Source organism: Lipotes vexillifer, unplaced genomic scaffold (genome assembly GCF_000442215.2).
Source record: "Lipotes vexillifer unplaced genomic scaffold, Lipotes_vexillifer_v1.1 scaffold2225, whole genome shotgun sequence".
Taxonomy (NCBI): Eukaryota; Metazoa; Chordata; class Mammalia; order Artiodactyla; family Lipotidae; genus Lipotes; species Lipotes vexillifer.
The window spans coordinates 316,009-330,940 of NW_006798684.1; the positions used below are offsets into that span (position 1 = coordinate 316,009).

Sequence of the window (14,932 nt, forward strand, 5' to 3'; positions counted from 1 at the left end):
CGAGTTTTCTGGGGCGGGAGAAGCGGGAGGGGTGGGGCCTCTTAGGGGGCGTGGGCTGGAGGAACCGCCTCTAAAAGGCGGGGCGGAGCCTTCCACGAGAGGGGCGAGGCGTCCAAGGGGCGGAGTCGGTGGGGTCAGCCCCGCCCCGCCCCGCCCGGCTCTGCCTTCTCTTTGCAGGATCTACTGGGGCTGTTTCTACTTTTTCCCCTGGCTGCGCATGTGGCGGAGGGAGCGGAGGTGAGGGGGCTGCGATACCGCGGACCCGCCCGGGGCATGGACGAGGCTCAGTCCGGGAGAACCGATCGCGGGGAAGCTGGGAGCCCCCGCCCCACCTCATGCCTGTGTCGGGTCGCCCCACAGCTCAGCGCACCCTCGGGAGCAGAAGCTGGAGCCTCTGCGGGGCCTGATGAGCTGTCTGTCAAGCGGACTGGGCACTGCTCCCCAGCGCTCCGGTCGCAGCCTCCCCCGCCGCACCCCCGCTGCCACTGCCCAGCCAGCTGGTGCATTAAAGATTTAAACCAAAGCCACCGTCCTGCCCTCCTGATTCTGCCGCCGCTACCGCCATTCGGGCTGGGAGCCCCTCTCCACGCCGGCTGTTTCCGTATTGACGGGGCCTCTCTCCCTGATAGGGTGTCCGTCCGTGTCCAGGCTCCCATTATTCCTAAGGGCCCCTCATCAGAGTCAGGCCTCCCCTTACTACCAGTGATTGCCTTCCACCACCTAAGCCCCCCGCCCCACCACACACACACTCATCTCTGTGAGTGGCCTGTATGGAGGGAGCTAAATAATCCTGGCTTTATCTTCCTCCCAGCCTTGTCCCCACATCCATAAATCCTCACAATCCCCGCTCTCTGCTTCCACCTTCCTCCTAGACAGGACTTTGCCAGGTGCCTGAAGAATCTTCTCCTGGGAGTGGATCTAAAATATTTTAAGCCCATAGTTGTAGGAAGTAGGCTGTGAGAGGAGGGAAAGATTCCTAGAAGCTGCTACCCTCAGCCTGCCATAGGGGAATGACTTAGAACTGTTGGAGGTCTTTCCTACAGTTAACACCCCAGCTTCTGGCTCCTCCAGTTGGATCCCAAGTTTAAAGATACTTGGCATCAGGGACTTCCCTGATGGTCCAGTGGATAAGATTCCATGCTCCCACTTCAGGGGGCATGGGTTCGATCCCTGGTTGGGGAATTAAGATCCCGCATGCCGCACAGCGCAGCCAAAAAAAAAAAAAACAAAGGTACATAGATACTTGGCATCAGCCCCCCGAAGTGTAACCTCCCTAGGAGAACCCAAGGGCCACTGCTCCCTACCTTTCCTTTCTGTCTTGTCACCGAGTTGGGCTGAAACCCACTAGCTCCTGAAGTGATGAAGGGTCAGGGACTCCTAGTGGGTCTGCTTTCAGTTAGGGACTGGCCCCAGCACCAGGGAGGGCACCACAGAATTAAGTTAAAGGGACAGCCCAGTTTGTGGGTGGGGTCAGAGCTAACTTCCAGCCTGGTGCTGACCCTGCCATAGCAGGTTGTAGCTGGGAAAAAGACTTGGCCCGGGCTTCCCTGGTGGCGCAGTGGTTGAGAGTCTACCTGCCGATGCAGGGGACACGGGTTCATGCCCCGGTCCAGGAAGATCCCACATGCCGCAGAGCGGCTGGGCCCATGAACCATGGCCACTGAGCCTGCATGTCCGGAGCCTGTGCTCCGTAACGGGAGAGGCCACAACAGTGAGAGGCCCGCGTACCGCAAAAAAAAAAAAAAAGAAGAGACTTGACCCTATCTTTGGAGAAGCCAAAGAGGAGAGATGGGTGCATACCTGGAAGAATTTGTTTCTTCCTTCCCAGGCCTCTGGATTGACTGGTCCAGGAAAGACTCCAAAGTGTGTGACAGCCAGCCAGCTGAAGATTTGTGACAAGATGATGGTGCCTCAGTGGGTGCACCCGAGCTCTGGGGTCCAAGTCCAGACTGGAGGGTGGGTGAGAGACCCTAAGGCCTCTGGTACTAGAAATTCAAGATGAGTGACCTCTGGGTTGTGGCCACCTTCAAGAATGGACCCAGGCTCTTGAGGCATTTTCTCACAATGTCTACATTGAGAACCCTGACGAGTACCCTGTCCAGCCCTGGGCCTACACCTCAGAATCCCTCAGGATACTCAAATTTCCTGAGTATCCATAAGACAAGCTCCAGGGAAGGAGCCCCCAGGCCTTACCCTGGACAGGAGCTGGAGAAGCTCGAGTCGTTCAGCCTGGGAGGGGCATTAGTCCCTACTATCCGAGCTTAGGGTTGCTCCTGATTGTTGCAGCCGCCCTGCAGCAGAAAGATGCCCAGGGAGGTATGAGTCCCCATCCCAAGAGTAGGCCTGCCCCATAGAGGGTAGCTGGTGACAGAGCAGAAGGTTGTAGAAGGTACCCCTGCAACAACCAGATAAGGGCCGTATTATTGGGTGATGATCAGTTTATGTTTAAAATATAGAGCAGGACAGGAGCGTTCAAATCTCCAGACCAGGAGTGGGAAATTCTTCAGGGTGCCAGGGGCACTAAACATAGCAGCTTGCCCCCACCCTAGGCTGTCCCCAGCTTCCTGGAAAGGACAGGAGAAGGAAGATGAGGAATAGTTTTGCATTGGGTGGGGAGGGGGGTGGCTAGGGGTAGAAGGGGTGAGGGCTGGATATGGGATTTAAAAAGAAGGGACAGGAAGGTAAAGGGAGGTCAGGGCTTTAGCAAGAGTATGGGATGCAGAGGGTGTAAGGGTTGGGGAGGGGGAGTTTCTTCCAGGCCCACAATAGAGAGAAACTGGCATTCGAATAGAACAAAGGAGAGGTAACTGAGCTCTTGAATCTGATGTCTCGATAAGCCAGGGGCTGGAAACCCCAGGCCCCTGCTGGTAAGAGGCTGGCATGTCTGGGACAGGACTAGGCAAAAACAGGAACGTAAGATTTCTTGGGTCTCTTACCTGTTGGACAGCAGCAACCTGGCACCAAAGAACTTTTATCTTCCCTCATCTGCCCTCCTTATCCACCCCATCATTCCTCCCTATCTCATCTTCCTGGGGAAAGCAACCCACACCTCAGTATCCCCAAGGCAACCCATTACCACCAAAAAGGGCCTTCTCCCAGCTTCTCAGTCTGAATGTGACTGGCCCAGGCAAGACTCCTCCTCAGTCAGAAGGGCCTGCTTTAGGGAGCCATTCCCATCAATTTTTCCTAATAAGACAAGCAGGCTAGTGCAGGAAGCGGGCAGGGGGAAATGAAGGCAAGTTGGTGCTGGCCTGCCATCTGCTCCCAGCCCACCCACAACTCCCCCATCAGAATTTGGGTGTGCTAGTGTGACTGTGTGGTTGGATGACTGTGAAAACACAACTGTGTGGGAGTGGAACTTTGAGTATAACTGGGACTATATGATTCCATCTGGGGTTGTCTGACCATGGGAGGTTGATCGAGTGACTGAGGTGTGACTGTGAATGTGTAACTATGAGTATGTGAGTGTTAATGTCCATCATTGGATGCCACTGTAGATCCTTGGCCACCCTTACTCAGTTACTGTACCATCAGTCCCCACATGCACAACCCCCCTCCCCAGCTTCTCTGCCCAGGATTTAGGAGCCCATGGGAAATTACTGTCCTAAAAGAGGAGGGGGGTCTGTGGCACAGGGGTCTCTGGTAATTAGGGCCCAGGAGTGTCACAGGATGAGCAATACATCTTCACCTGCTGCTGACTCAGCTGGTGCCCCAGGTAAAAGGCACCCAGATAAAAGGTAGGGAAGGAGGCAGAGAAAGAAGGAAGTATCCAGGCTGAGCATCATGAAGGGGCCCTCACCCACCAGCAGCCTCCTGCTGCTACTGTTGCTCCTAAGCCCAGACCCTGGAGGAGGTGAGTGTTTGGGGGTCTAGAAGGCCAGGGGTCTGGGTGAATGGGATGGAGGGAAAGGGGCCCAGGAAGCCCAGCCTCCAGCTATCTGATGGAGCTTAGGGTCAGAAGCCCTCTGAACACATGGTCCTGTTGTCCCCTAGCATTGCCACTGGCACCCAGCACTACATCATGCTGTTCTACCGACAGCCACTCTCAAGCAAACTACTGAGGAAGGTCATCCGAGTGGAATTTCAGAAAGCTGATAGGCCTTCGTGTGAGCTTTGATTCTGCCCCTGATTTGACCCCTGACTCTGACCTCAGTCCCAACCCCTGATGCTGATCTCAACCCGGCCCCAATTGCTAATTCTGATGCCAACTCAGGTTTTCATCTGGCCTTTGCCTCTAACCCCTGGGCATTACCCTCATCTCCAAGCTACGACCATGGCTTTGGACCTTTCCTTTCCCAGGTTTCACCTGTCTCGACGCAGCGTCTGCATCCACCCCCAGAACCGCAGCCTGACTCTGTGATTGGACTGCCAAGGGAAGCGGCTCCAGGGGACTCTGCCCAACTGAGTTTGGAGATGATAGGGAAAATGGGCCGGGGCCCCCAGTAGCCAAAATAATAAAGCAGCATTGCCCAATAGTCTCTGACTGTGGTCTCCAAGTTCTGTGTATTCTCCTGTGTGTCCCAAATCCGGAGCTGTGAGACATGTCAATAAACAGAAGAACCTCCTCATTCTCTTTATTCACACCTTCACAACCCCCGCCAGGGGCAAGGCCAAGAGCCAAGGACCCACACACACTCCTCAGGTACCTGTATACATACATGCAGAGAACACATGTTCCCTGCCTCACATACACTTGGACACACATGGACATAGACATACACATCTACACACATCCTCAGGTGGACTGCCAACTCTGAGATGAAGCCAGAGGTCTAGGCACCTTTCAGCTGGCAAGTTGGGAACACAGAGTCTCATAGAAATGAGCTCCAAACAGAATTTCCAGCTGAGAACCCCCCTCCATGGGGATCTACTGTCCTGCCTGGGTTCCACCTGTCTGTCCATCCACACCAGCAAGACAGAGTTATAGGTGGAATCAGCTGAAGCCTTCCAAGATCCTCTACAGGTTTGGGACTCCTAGAAGAAGGAGGAAAATCAAGGGAGATAGTAGGACTGGATCTTGTCCCAGATTCCCTGAGAATGAGGGAGGAGACCCAGCTCTGAGCCCAACACTCCAAAAATGAATAGGGGAGCCCACCTCTTTGTAAGCCCCAATACCCTGAAGATGAGGGAGTGGACCTAGCTCTGGGCCCAGGCACATCAAGAATAAGGCAGGGGATCCAGCTCTGATCCAGACATCCCAAGAATAAGGATGGATATCCAGCTCTGAGCCTAATACCCTGAAAATGAGGAGGGAATCCATCTAGGAGCCCCAGTATCCTGCAAGAGACAGAAGAGACCCAACTCTGAGCCCTGGACTCAAGAACGAAAGGCCCATCCCTGAGTCCAGAAGTTACAAGAATGAGGAGACCCAACTCTGATTCCCAAAACCCTTATGACTAAGGCACCTGGCTCATAATCCAGACACTCAAAATGAGGGCACACATCTCCAAGTCCAAACCTCCCAGAGGTCATACTCACCTGGAAGCTTGTCCACCGGAATCATCGGGGCCAAGAACCCAGACTTTTGAGGCCCATCCTTCTCACCTGGTCTCAACCTCAGCCTGGAGCACAAAAAGGAAGCTGTCTCCCTGACAATGTGAGGCATCTCAGTCTCTTCCAAAAAGGTTTGTTAGTAAAGGGTCAAGAGAGGAAAGGGTGAGAATCATGAAGTTGGGGGCGGGAGAAGGAGGAGGAATGGTTCCAGAATCAGACACGTTCAGTGCAAAGTCATGAGGGGTGGGAACGGGTGTGGTCTATGGGTATCAAGAGCCCCTGTGTGGGATCAGAGGATGAGAGGCCAATGGCAGTCACTTACCAGAGCCCCAGTGCCAGGGCCCCAGCCACCAGTCCCAGGAAAGAGAAGATTCCCAAAGATGCCAGCATAGCCACCTGCTCCAGGGCATCTCTGTGGTCTGAGGGAGAGGGTCACGTGCCAGCTGTGAGAGCAAGCCTGCCTGACCAAACTCGGTGCCCCCTTCTCTCTGGGGCTTTCCCATCCTCTACCACCTTTGCCCATCTGCCCAAGCTCACCAAGTGGCCGTGGGTCTGGTAGGAGGGACGGTCTTGGGGGAGCAGGGCTAACCGCCTGAGGTTCTTCCTCTGGCTGCGCGTGTTGCTGGCCCCCAGCTGGTATCTCCTTCGGTAGGGGCCCTGGAGGGAGACGAGACCTGAGGAGAACTATCCACGTGGGGTCGGAGCGGAGGCCAGGGCCCGCCAGGCGAGGCCAGGGCCAGGGTTGGACACAGGGTCGCCTCGGAGGCGGAGCTTGAAAGGGCAGAGCCAGCTTCTGGGGATGTAAGCAGGGGTGGAGGCTGAGGGGCGGAGGCTGAGGGGCGGGGTTTAATCTGGGGCAGGGTTTAAGCTAGGGCCGGGCTGCAGGCAGCTACAGGTGAAGCCTGGGGCCGCAACTGCCATGCCGCCCCGTAGCGCCTGCAGTTCCACCGATAGATGCTCAGCAGCGGGGCCTCTGCCCTTTCCCTAGGCTCTGTCTCTCACCGGTGCTCGGAGTACCCCAGGCCTCGGGGCTCCAGGCGCTCCAGGTGCCTGCGTCCAGAAAGTCCCGGGCGCTGACCCGCACGGCATGGGGCAGCCCAGCCACAGCGTCCGTGATCACCTCCTCCAATCCAGCCGGTTCCACCTGGCAGTGCAGATGGTTCATCGGCACATTATCCAGGTTATAAGCACTCAGCCTATCTGCCCCCCAGAGCCAGTCTGCAAAGAGCACCCCTTCCTCCCAGTCCTGTCCCTGTCAGCCTGATGCAGCCGTGTGGGCCTCACGTAGGGTGGCTAGTGGTGTCAGGTCTACACCTAGTGTTCAGAAGACAAAAGTGCACAGTGGTTTTGTAGACAGGCTGTGACTTCAGACTGCCTGTGTTCAAATCTTTGCTGTACCACTTACTGAGTGACCTTGGACCTCTCTCTGTGCCTCAGTTTCTTCATTTGTAAAATAGAGGTGAATACACCTAAACGAGATAATACATGTAAAATGTGTAGCACAGTGCCTGGCAGACAGATGGTATTCAATAAATATTGGTTATTGTCTGAGGCAGCGGCTCCCCAGGCCTGATGCTGGCCAATCTTTGCCATCTCCAGATGTGGGACTTCACCTCTATCCACATCTGAGTATATGAGTGTTTGTATGAGGCTGTGCCTCTGGCTGAAAGGCACTCCTTTTCCTAGAAAAGTTATTTTAAAAAAATCACTGCTGTCTTCCCACAGATGGGCTGAGATCAGTTACAGCCCTGCAGGGCACAGGCTCGGTCCCTCAGTCTCTGCTACAACCCAGCACCCAGCACAAGGCCTGGCCCATGGAGAGTACGCTGTAGGGGAAGCCACGGGGCGTCAGTGACCTGCCAGATCTGGTCACGCAGAACATGCAGGAACATGAAACTAGAGACAGGACCCACAGCCCCAGATTGGGACGCACTCCAAGGGCCTCACCATGGACCAGGCTGGATGCTGTGCTGGACGGTACTGCAGCCGGAACTTGAGCAGGAAGTGGGGCTGGCGGGGCCAGGAGGCAGGGTATGTCCAGCTGGCACGCAGGCGGCGAGGATAGCCAGGTACCGACTCTACCCGCAGCCCCTGGGGTGGGTCAGGGCGCACTGAGGGCAGTGGAGACACAAATTCAGGGCACAAGACAGGTACTCATCTCTTCCCCACCACCTCCCAAGGGAAGATGGGTGTGTGCCTAAAGGTCCTTGAGGGGAGGCACTTCCAAGGAGGTTGGGGAAATCTTAAGCTTGATCATCCATTAGGCACAGGACCTATCTGTCATCCCTATTATAAAGTAAGCTAAGATCTGAGGACGGATTTTTGAAATGTTTGTTGAGTGAGTTAAAGAATGATTCTGGGACTTCCCTGGTGGCGCAGTGGTTAAGAATCTGCCTGCCAGTGCAGGGGACACGGGTTCAAGCCCTGGTCTGGGAAGATCCCACATGCTGTGGAGCAACTAAGCCCGTGTGCCACAACTACTGAGCCTGCGCTCTAGAGCCCACGAGCCATAACTACTGAGCCCGCGTGCCACAACTACTGAAGCCTGCGCGCCTACAGCCCATGCTCCGCTACAAGAGAAGCCACCGCAATGAGAAGCCCATGCACCACAATGGAAGAGTAGCCCCCGCTCGCCACAACTAGAGAAAGCCCGCATGCAGCAACGAAGACCCAATGCAGCCAAAAATCAATAAATAAAATAAATAAATTTTTTTAAAAAAGAGTGATTCTGCTTTCCATCCAAGGAAGATGAGTTGGCCCAAATTCCAGCCAGAGCTTTGGTGACCCCCTTCCACACACAGATCAAGAGGAAGGAGAGGCCAGCAAGGGCTTCCACTGGGCAGGGAGGACATGAGATAGAACTGCCTTCGGCACAAGGCGTAGAAGCAGACAGGCAGCACTGGGGCTAGGCAGCCAGGAAGGACTAGTAGGGAAGCGGGTAGTGGCAGCAGTCTCTAGGAGCTGATGTAACCCTGCCTCCTGGGCTCTGATCTCCTTGGGTTCTTAGTCTCCATGGGGGCCATCTGTGTGCCGAAACGGGTCTATGTTGGGAGGGAACCATGTGGGAGCTCAGGGGAGGAGAGTTCTGAATTTGGGGGGTACCTGTACTCCGGGGTCCGTTTGGGCTCTCTGTGGTAGGGATTTGGGAAGAGCTCTAGGAGTGGGTACTCACAGATGCTCTGCAAGCTCACATCCAGCAGGCGTGTGCTGGCCCCCAGGGGGTTCACTTCAGTCACATTGATCCGGTACTGGCTCCAGAACTCTGCCCCATGGACTACACAGCGGGCAGCCCCTGGGGGGTCCTGTAGGCATGGCCAGGGCCCTGTGGATGGACTCATCCTAGGAGAGAGGATGTGGTCTTGAGCTTTGGAAATGCTCACTGTGGGACCCAGCTAGAGCCCCCAGCTTCCCCGTCATGTCCTACCTTTGGCCATCAGCTCCTGGTACCGTCTTCTTCCTGGCAGGGAGGAGGCCATCTGAGGTCAGGAAGGAAAGGAGGGTCCTCCTTCTCTCTCAGGCCTTCCTCAGGACCTCCTTACCTACCTCCCATACCCACGTTTTGCTAAACACCCAAACGTATAGGTATACACACCGACCATGCACACACCTGTAGGAGGTGAGGTAGCGGGTGGGTAAACCGCTAACCTGGCTGGGACTCCAAGTGCAGGAGAAGTTCTCATAGTCAGCTGCTCGGCAGGAGACAACAGGGCGGACTGGGGGGTCTAGAGGCAGAGGGTGCAGCTGGAGACTGAGAAGTCCCCAGCCCCTCCCCATCCCAGAGGGCTTACTCAGGGCCTGGATTCCCCCAGGAGCCCCATGTCTCATCATTGCTACCGCCAACACTCCCTCCCCAACTCACAGCCCAGCTGCAGTGTCACCATGCCCCCAAGTGCACCATCCAGGGTCCGGCAGATATAGGTGCCCTCGTCAGTGCTTTCTGCCCCGGCCAGGACCAGTTCGTGCCCTAGACCAGAGTCAGGTCCCTGGAGCAGCCTTGTCTCCCCGTCCCGAAACCAGGACACCGGGGCCCTGGGGGTGAGATGAGATGATGACAGACAGCGGGAAGATTTAAACTATGAGTCAGACCATGTCACAGCTCTCCATTGGCTTCTCACTGTGCTTGCAGTAAAGCTCAAACTCCTTTTGCTGGCTTACAAAGCCCCTGGTGATCTAGCCCTTGCCTTCCTTTCCTTCTCCATCACCTTCCTGTCTCCCCCTCCCCCACTGCACTCCAGTCAGGTTGTGCCTCTTTTGGTTCAAGAGTGTGGAGCTCACTCCCACCTCAGGGCTTTGCACTAGCTGTTCTCTCTGTCAGGAATGCTTGCTTATACCCCAGCCTTCAGAAACCAGCTTCAATGTCACCTCCGCCGAGAGGCCTTCCCTTATTACCAATAAAAAGTCGTCACTCAGTTACCCTCTTCCACCTCACTCTCTTTTGATTTTCTGCCCTGCAGGTATTACTACCTGGCATCTTGCCTGGCTTGTGCACTGCTGCATCCCAGGGCCTAGAATAGACCAGGCACTTAGCAGGTGCTCAATACATGTTGGTTGAATGTTCTGTTGAATAAGGATGGTTTGAGGGTTAAGACAGACAAAGAGGTGAGGATTACAGATACAAGGGGCAAGGATGGGAGGGGTGTGAGGACTGGGCAAGGTCAAGAAATGGGTCATGAAAGGGTCCTGTCAGCCCAGCAGGCTGGTGGAGCACTTACCCAGCAGTCACTCCAGGGCAACACAGCGTCATGGCCCTGCCAGGCTGCCCATACTGGACCCCTGTTGAAGGCACTTCTGAGCAGAGGCTCTTCCTTTCCCTCTCTCCCACCCCACCCCACACTTTGTAAGAGTGACAGGATAAGGGGTGGACTTTTAAGACCTGAGTGGGGTCATGGGGTCAAAACATCATGTTATAATCTGGAGACAGAGGTCAGAGAGCAGGGTAGAGAGATGTTGCCAGATTAGATGTCAGGGGTTGGGAGGATGACAGGTTAGGCATGAGAGGGGCCACGGTGATGGTGGCAAGTCACAGGTCAGAGTTGGGTCATAGAGCAGAGTTTTTCTCACCTGGGGGGCCCCAGGCCTGGGGGCAGGGACAGGAGGCAGACACCAGGGCTGTAGCCACGGCCACCAGGACCCTGCTCAGCCCTGAGCAGCTGCTGCTCATCTGTGGGGAGAGAGGCAAGGTCACCAATCCCCCATTCCCAAGATGAGAGGCTAAAGCCTGCCTCCTCCTCTTCCAGACTGGGGCTTTCTAGGAGGAAACCAGGTGCCCAGTGGGGTAAGGACCTCTGATGTAAGGTCCCCTTTCCACCATATGCCCAGCGCTGTGTGTGAGTGCATACACACGCACGCACACACACCCTCACACCCCCCTTCTCAGTCGTGGGCTTAGGGCCCAGAACAAAAGCTGGAGGCGACAGACTGTGCCAGCACCACCCCCCGCACCACCCTTGGCGCCCACCCCTGGCACCAAGTGTTGGCACCGGCTCAGTCACTCCCATTAACTCCTCCAATCCAGCTGTTGGGAATTCCGTGTCCATCCCACCTGGCCCGGGGATAGTCGTTGCCTCTGACTGACCTGAGGCAGCCCTCATCGCCCTGGGGTGGGACTGTCATGGTGGGTCTGAGCCCACCCTGTACCCCTGCCATGAGGCCTAGCCCTCCTCTGGCTGCCAAGCCTCTTCTCGCCTGGGCCTGGCTCCTTGCTCTGGGCCGCTCATCTGGGCCTGACTCTGGAATCTTGCTGGTCTTGAGCCTGCGAGGCCGGATGGGGCTAGGGTGCAGGCTGAGGCTGCGGAGTTAAGCAGATCCAGATGCCCTGACTGCTGCCAGAGGCTGGGGGCGGGAGAGGAGCCAGAAGATGGAGACAGGGTGGCGGGACGGGAGAGGAGGCTGAGAGAAGCTGGGAGGCTGCAGGAACAGGAGGCTGGGGTGGAGGCCACAGGACAAAGAGATGCTCAGAGATCAGGACTGGGAGGCAGTGAGAGCTCAATGAGGTGAGGGCTGGGCTGGGGCAGCAGGATCTCAGAGAGGCCAAAAAGGTAACCAACCATGTGTGTATGGGGAATGGAGGTGCTAGGAGAGAGGGAATCCTGGATGGGAGAAAGCAGGATGAGGAACGCAGTGGGGAAGAGGGAAGGGGGGTGGGAGAAGGCGCAGATGGGCAAAGGGCCCTGGGCAAGGGCTCCAGAAGAGGGAGAGCCCAAATCCCTCCCAGGTAGAGCTGAGCAGCAACCTCCGCGTGTCTGCGCGTCTGTCTGAGTGTGTCTAGTGGCTCACCCCGGGCCCCCCGGCCGCATTTACCCTGCTCAGCCCTGCCCTACCTCGATGATTCCAGTGGTTGAGTGACCATGGCCTCCAGGACTTCCTCCCACCAGCTACAGCACCCGTCTCAGCTCTACTCAGTTCTGGGACCCCAGAATCATCCCCTCCTTCCCCTTCCCTGCCCCCGCCCCTCTGGGCCATGGAGCTCAGCCGCCCCTAGCCAGGCCCCCTCCTCTCTCGTTTCTCCTCCCTCCTGCTCTCCCACCCCCTCCCACCCAAGGCCCTGGGAAGGGAAGAGGCCTCCCCCGAGTCTGGAAAGGAAGCCACAGGCACAGCCAGGCACAGCCAGGCACAGCAAGAGGGAAAGGAGAGCTGCTGTGTCCCTGTCAGCAAGAGGTTCCTGTGTTTTCACACAGCAGAACACAGGCACATTCACGCGTGGACTCCCCAGGCACAGTCAACAAAGACACTCCCTTGAACACACGCGGACACAGTCAAATCAAAAAGCAGACACATACTCGTGCTCCCACTCTTTTCACTCCCCAGCAAATATTTCCTTAGGGCACAGCTGTCTGTGTTTTAAGGGGAAGAGGGCCCCATGTTGGGGGATATAAAGAAAAGCCAAAGAGTCCAGTTTCCCCCTCCCCTGGACGTTCCAGCCATTTCTCACCTCCCCCTCTACTCTTGAGGCCCCAGCACCAGGAAATGCCTTTGGTCCCTTGGTACCAGATACACAAGACCCACACTTACCCTCAGACACACACTCTCAGACACAGCCACTCACAGTTACACCGATACACTCAGACATCCTCACCCAGACTCAGACACTTAAACATTTACACATACCCAGACACACACACAGACACACATCTCCCTCTTCCTTGCACAGCCAGACACACACACTTAGCACTCCGCCCTGGGATGGGGAGTCACAGCACTCTCTAAAAGCAACTCGTCATAGTGTAAGCCCCCTCTTCCAGGGAGCTCTTAGCACGGCAGATCCCCCATCTCATCACCATTTCAGGCCCCCAGATAGCCAAAGAGACAAAGGTGAACAGGGGAGTCAGGCACAGGGGCACAGAGAGAGACAGAGATGCAGAGAACATGAGAGGCAGGACTAAAAAGCAGATACACTGAGATACCTGGGAAGATGAAAGTGTGAAGACACACAGAGCACTAGCTCTAGGAAGACAGTAGTAGAGAGAGAAAAAGAAATATAAGGAAACTGAGTCAGACAGGGAGACAGAAAATAAGGAGCAGTGGACCAGTGACAAGGATTCTCAAGCACTAAAAGAAGGAGGGAGGGCCAAGTGTGCTGGGGATGGTCTGCTTACCCTGGCCACTAAGTAGAAAGGTCAGTCCCATTGGCTACTGAAGTGGGTCCCCAAAATGCAAACCCAGCTCCACTCCTCCACAGTCTAACAGGACACAGGACACACGCCGAGTGCAAGTCTCATTCTTCCTCTGCCATATGCTGAAGTCCCACACTGGCACACGCAAACCTAGCCATCTGCTCTCACACTGTCAGACACAGTCTCAAACTCCGCAGAGACCTTCCCAAAACACATTCCCTGATGTGGTCACAGGCCCTCTCACACACACACAAACGCACGACCCGGTCTCTGCCCGCAAACTGCACACTGACACACACACATAATCCCACACAGGCACAGCAACATGCAGACTCAGCCTCAGCACTGCGACACCCGCAGTCACACTAGCTGACAGTTTCACCAAGCGACACTTGCGAAGTTTCGCACACTGACAGCGTCACACACAGCCTTGCAGTCTCTCTCTCTCTCTCTCTCTCTCTCTCTCTCACACACACACACACACACACATATACACACACACGCACGCACGCACTGACAGTCCGTCAGTCACTCCGGGCCCTTCAAATCCCACACCCCCAGGCCCCGCCCTCTCCTGGCAAGGCTCCCTCGAGTTCACCCGCGGCCCCATCAGGCCTCACCTTCCGCGGCCGCCGCCGCCAGCGCCCTCCGTCCTCGCCCTCTGCCCCGGCCTCCACTCCCTGCCGCCCTGGGGCCCCGCCGTGGGGCGGCTCCGCCCAGGCGCCAATGGAAGGAGAGGGGTGAAATGGGGGGGCTCGACCCATTGGAGCCTTCAACTGCCAATCACCCCCACACCCACCTCTGCCGGACACTTCCTGTCCCGTCCGGGACTGAGGAGGCTGCCAGAGACCGAGCCTGGAGCCGGGTTCCTGGGTTCTGGCCTGAAAGCGTCTCCCCGCGGCCGCCGCCGCCAGCGCCCTCCGTCCTCGCCCTCTGCCCCGGCCTCCACTCCCTGCCGCCCTGGGGCCCCGCCGTGGGGCGGCTCCGCCCAGGCGCCAATGGAAGGAGAGGGGTGAAATGGGGGGGCTCGACCCATTGGAGCCTTCAACTGCCAATCACCCCCACACCCACCTCTGCCGGACACTTCCTGTCCCGTCCGGGACTGAGGAGGCTGCCAGAGACCGAGCCTGGAGCCGGGTTCCTGGGTTCTGGCCTGAAAGCGTCTCCTCCTGGGACAGCAGGACCAGAGCTCTCAGGCCCCGCCCCGTCCACCCCCCAGCTGTCCTCAAACATAGCCTCAAGTTCAGTGGCTTAGGAGCTACTGGGCAGGTGACCAGAGAAGCTGAAGGTGCCCCTGACTCCAGATAAGGAAGGAGGTGGACTGGTTGTAAGGCAGTGGGTCTCAAACGTCGCTGGACACTGTGGTTTTAAAACTGTCAAGCCACACTCCAAGTAAATCAGTACTGTTTAAAACTCCCCAGATGATTCCAAAATGCAGGCAAATAAAAGGTGTAGGATCAGGTGTGTGTGGTGTGTGTGTATGTGTGTGTGTAGCTATGTATGTCACCCATCCAGGGTTCCACCCCCCAGCCAATGGGGGCTCAAGGGAAATGTGTACCACATTTGTCTGAGCTTCTTCCAAACCAGGGTAACACTCCAAGTTGACCCTTCCCCTCCAGGGTCCCTAGGAAGAGAGAATCCTGGACCGGAAGGCAGGCAGCCAAGGTTCTCCTGGGTCAGATCATCACTGTCCAGTCTTGTGTGATTTCCCCTCCCAGAGACTCAATTCCCTTGAGAAGAATGGAGACAAAAAGTGTTCTGGCCATTCCCGCATTACTCACAAGCTCCTGTCCTCACCTAAAAGTTTGGAGGACCCTAGGTGGCAT

General features: G+C 56.4%; 3 protein-coding genes across 4 annotated transcripts in view; 2 read left to right on the forward strand and 1 right to left on the reverse strand.

Moving 5' to 3' along the window:
* LOC103073103 (uncharacterized) overlaps window positions 1-840 on the forward strand; it is a 1,444-nt gene extending 604 nt beyond the window's left edge. The window contains exons 3-4 of the mRNA XM_082931508.1: window positions 178-237; window positions 361-840. Of these exons, the coding sequence (XP_082787634.1) occupies window positions 178-237; window positions 361-517 (217 nt within the window). The 3' untranslated portion in view covers window positions 518-840. The remainder of the gene's footprint in view (window positions 1-177; window positions 238-360) is intronic.
* Window positions 841-3,783: 2,943 nt separating this feature from the next.
* Window positions 3,784-4,405, forward strand: CCL27 (C-C motif chemokine ligand 27). The gene is given in 4 exon segments (XM_007472117.1): window positions 3,784-3,853; window positions 3,994-4,023; window positions 4,026-4,104; window positions 4,300-4,405. Coding segments are annotated over 4 exon segments (285 nt in total).
* A 150-nt stretch (window positions 4,406-4,555) lies between these two features.
* On the reverse strand, window positions 4,556-13,767 carry IL11RA (interleukin 11 receptor subunit alpha). 2 transcript variants are annotated; one of them, XM_007470750.1, is made up of 13 exons: window positions 13,727-13,767; window positions 10,555-10,654; window positions 10,206-10,266; window positions 9,353-9,522; window positions 9,101-9,215; window positions 8,918-8,950; window positions 8,666-8,832; window positions 7,441-7,604; window positions 6,496-6,637; window positions 6,031-6,150; window positions 5,816-5,912; window positions 5,479-5,561; window positions 4,556-4,974 (listed from the first exon to the last, which is right to left on the reverse strand). In XM_007470750.1, exons 2-13 carry the CDS (start codon window positions 10,652-10,654, stop codon window positions 4,958-4,960), a joined length of 1,269 nt encoding a protein of 422 aa, XP_007470812.1. In that variant the 5' UTR covers window positions 13,727-13,767; the 3' UTR covers window positions 4,556-4,957. The 2 variants fall into 2 exon arrangements, with proteins under 2 accessions (XP_007470812.1, XP_007470811.1); XM_007470749.1 differs by lacking the exon at window positions 13,727-13,767 and adding an exon at window positions 11,814-11,880.
* Window positions 13,768-14,932: the final 1,165 nt, after the last annotated feature.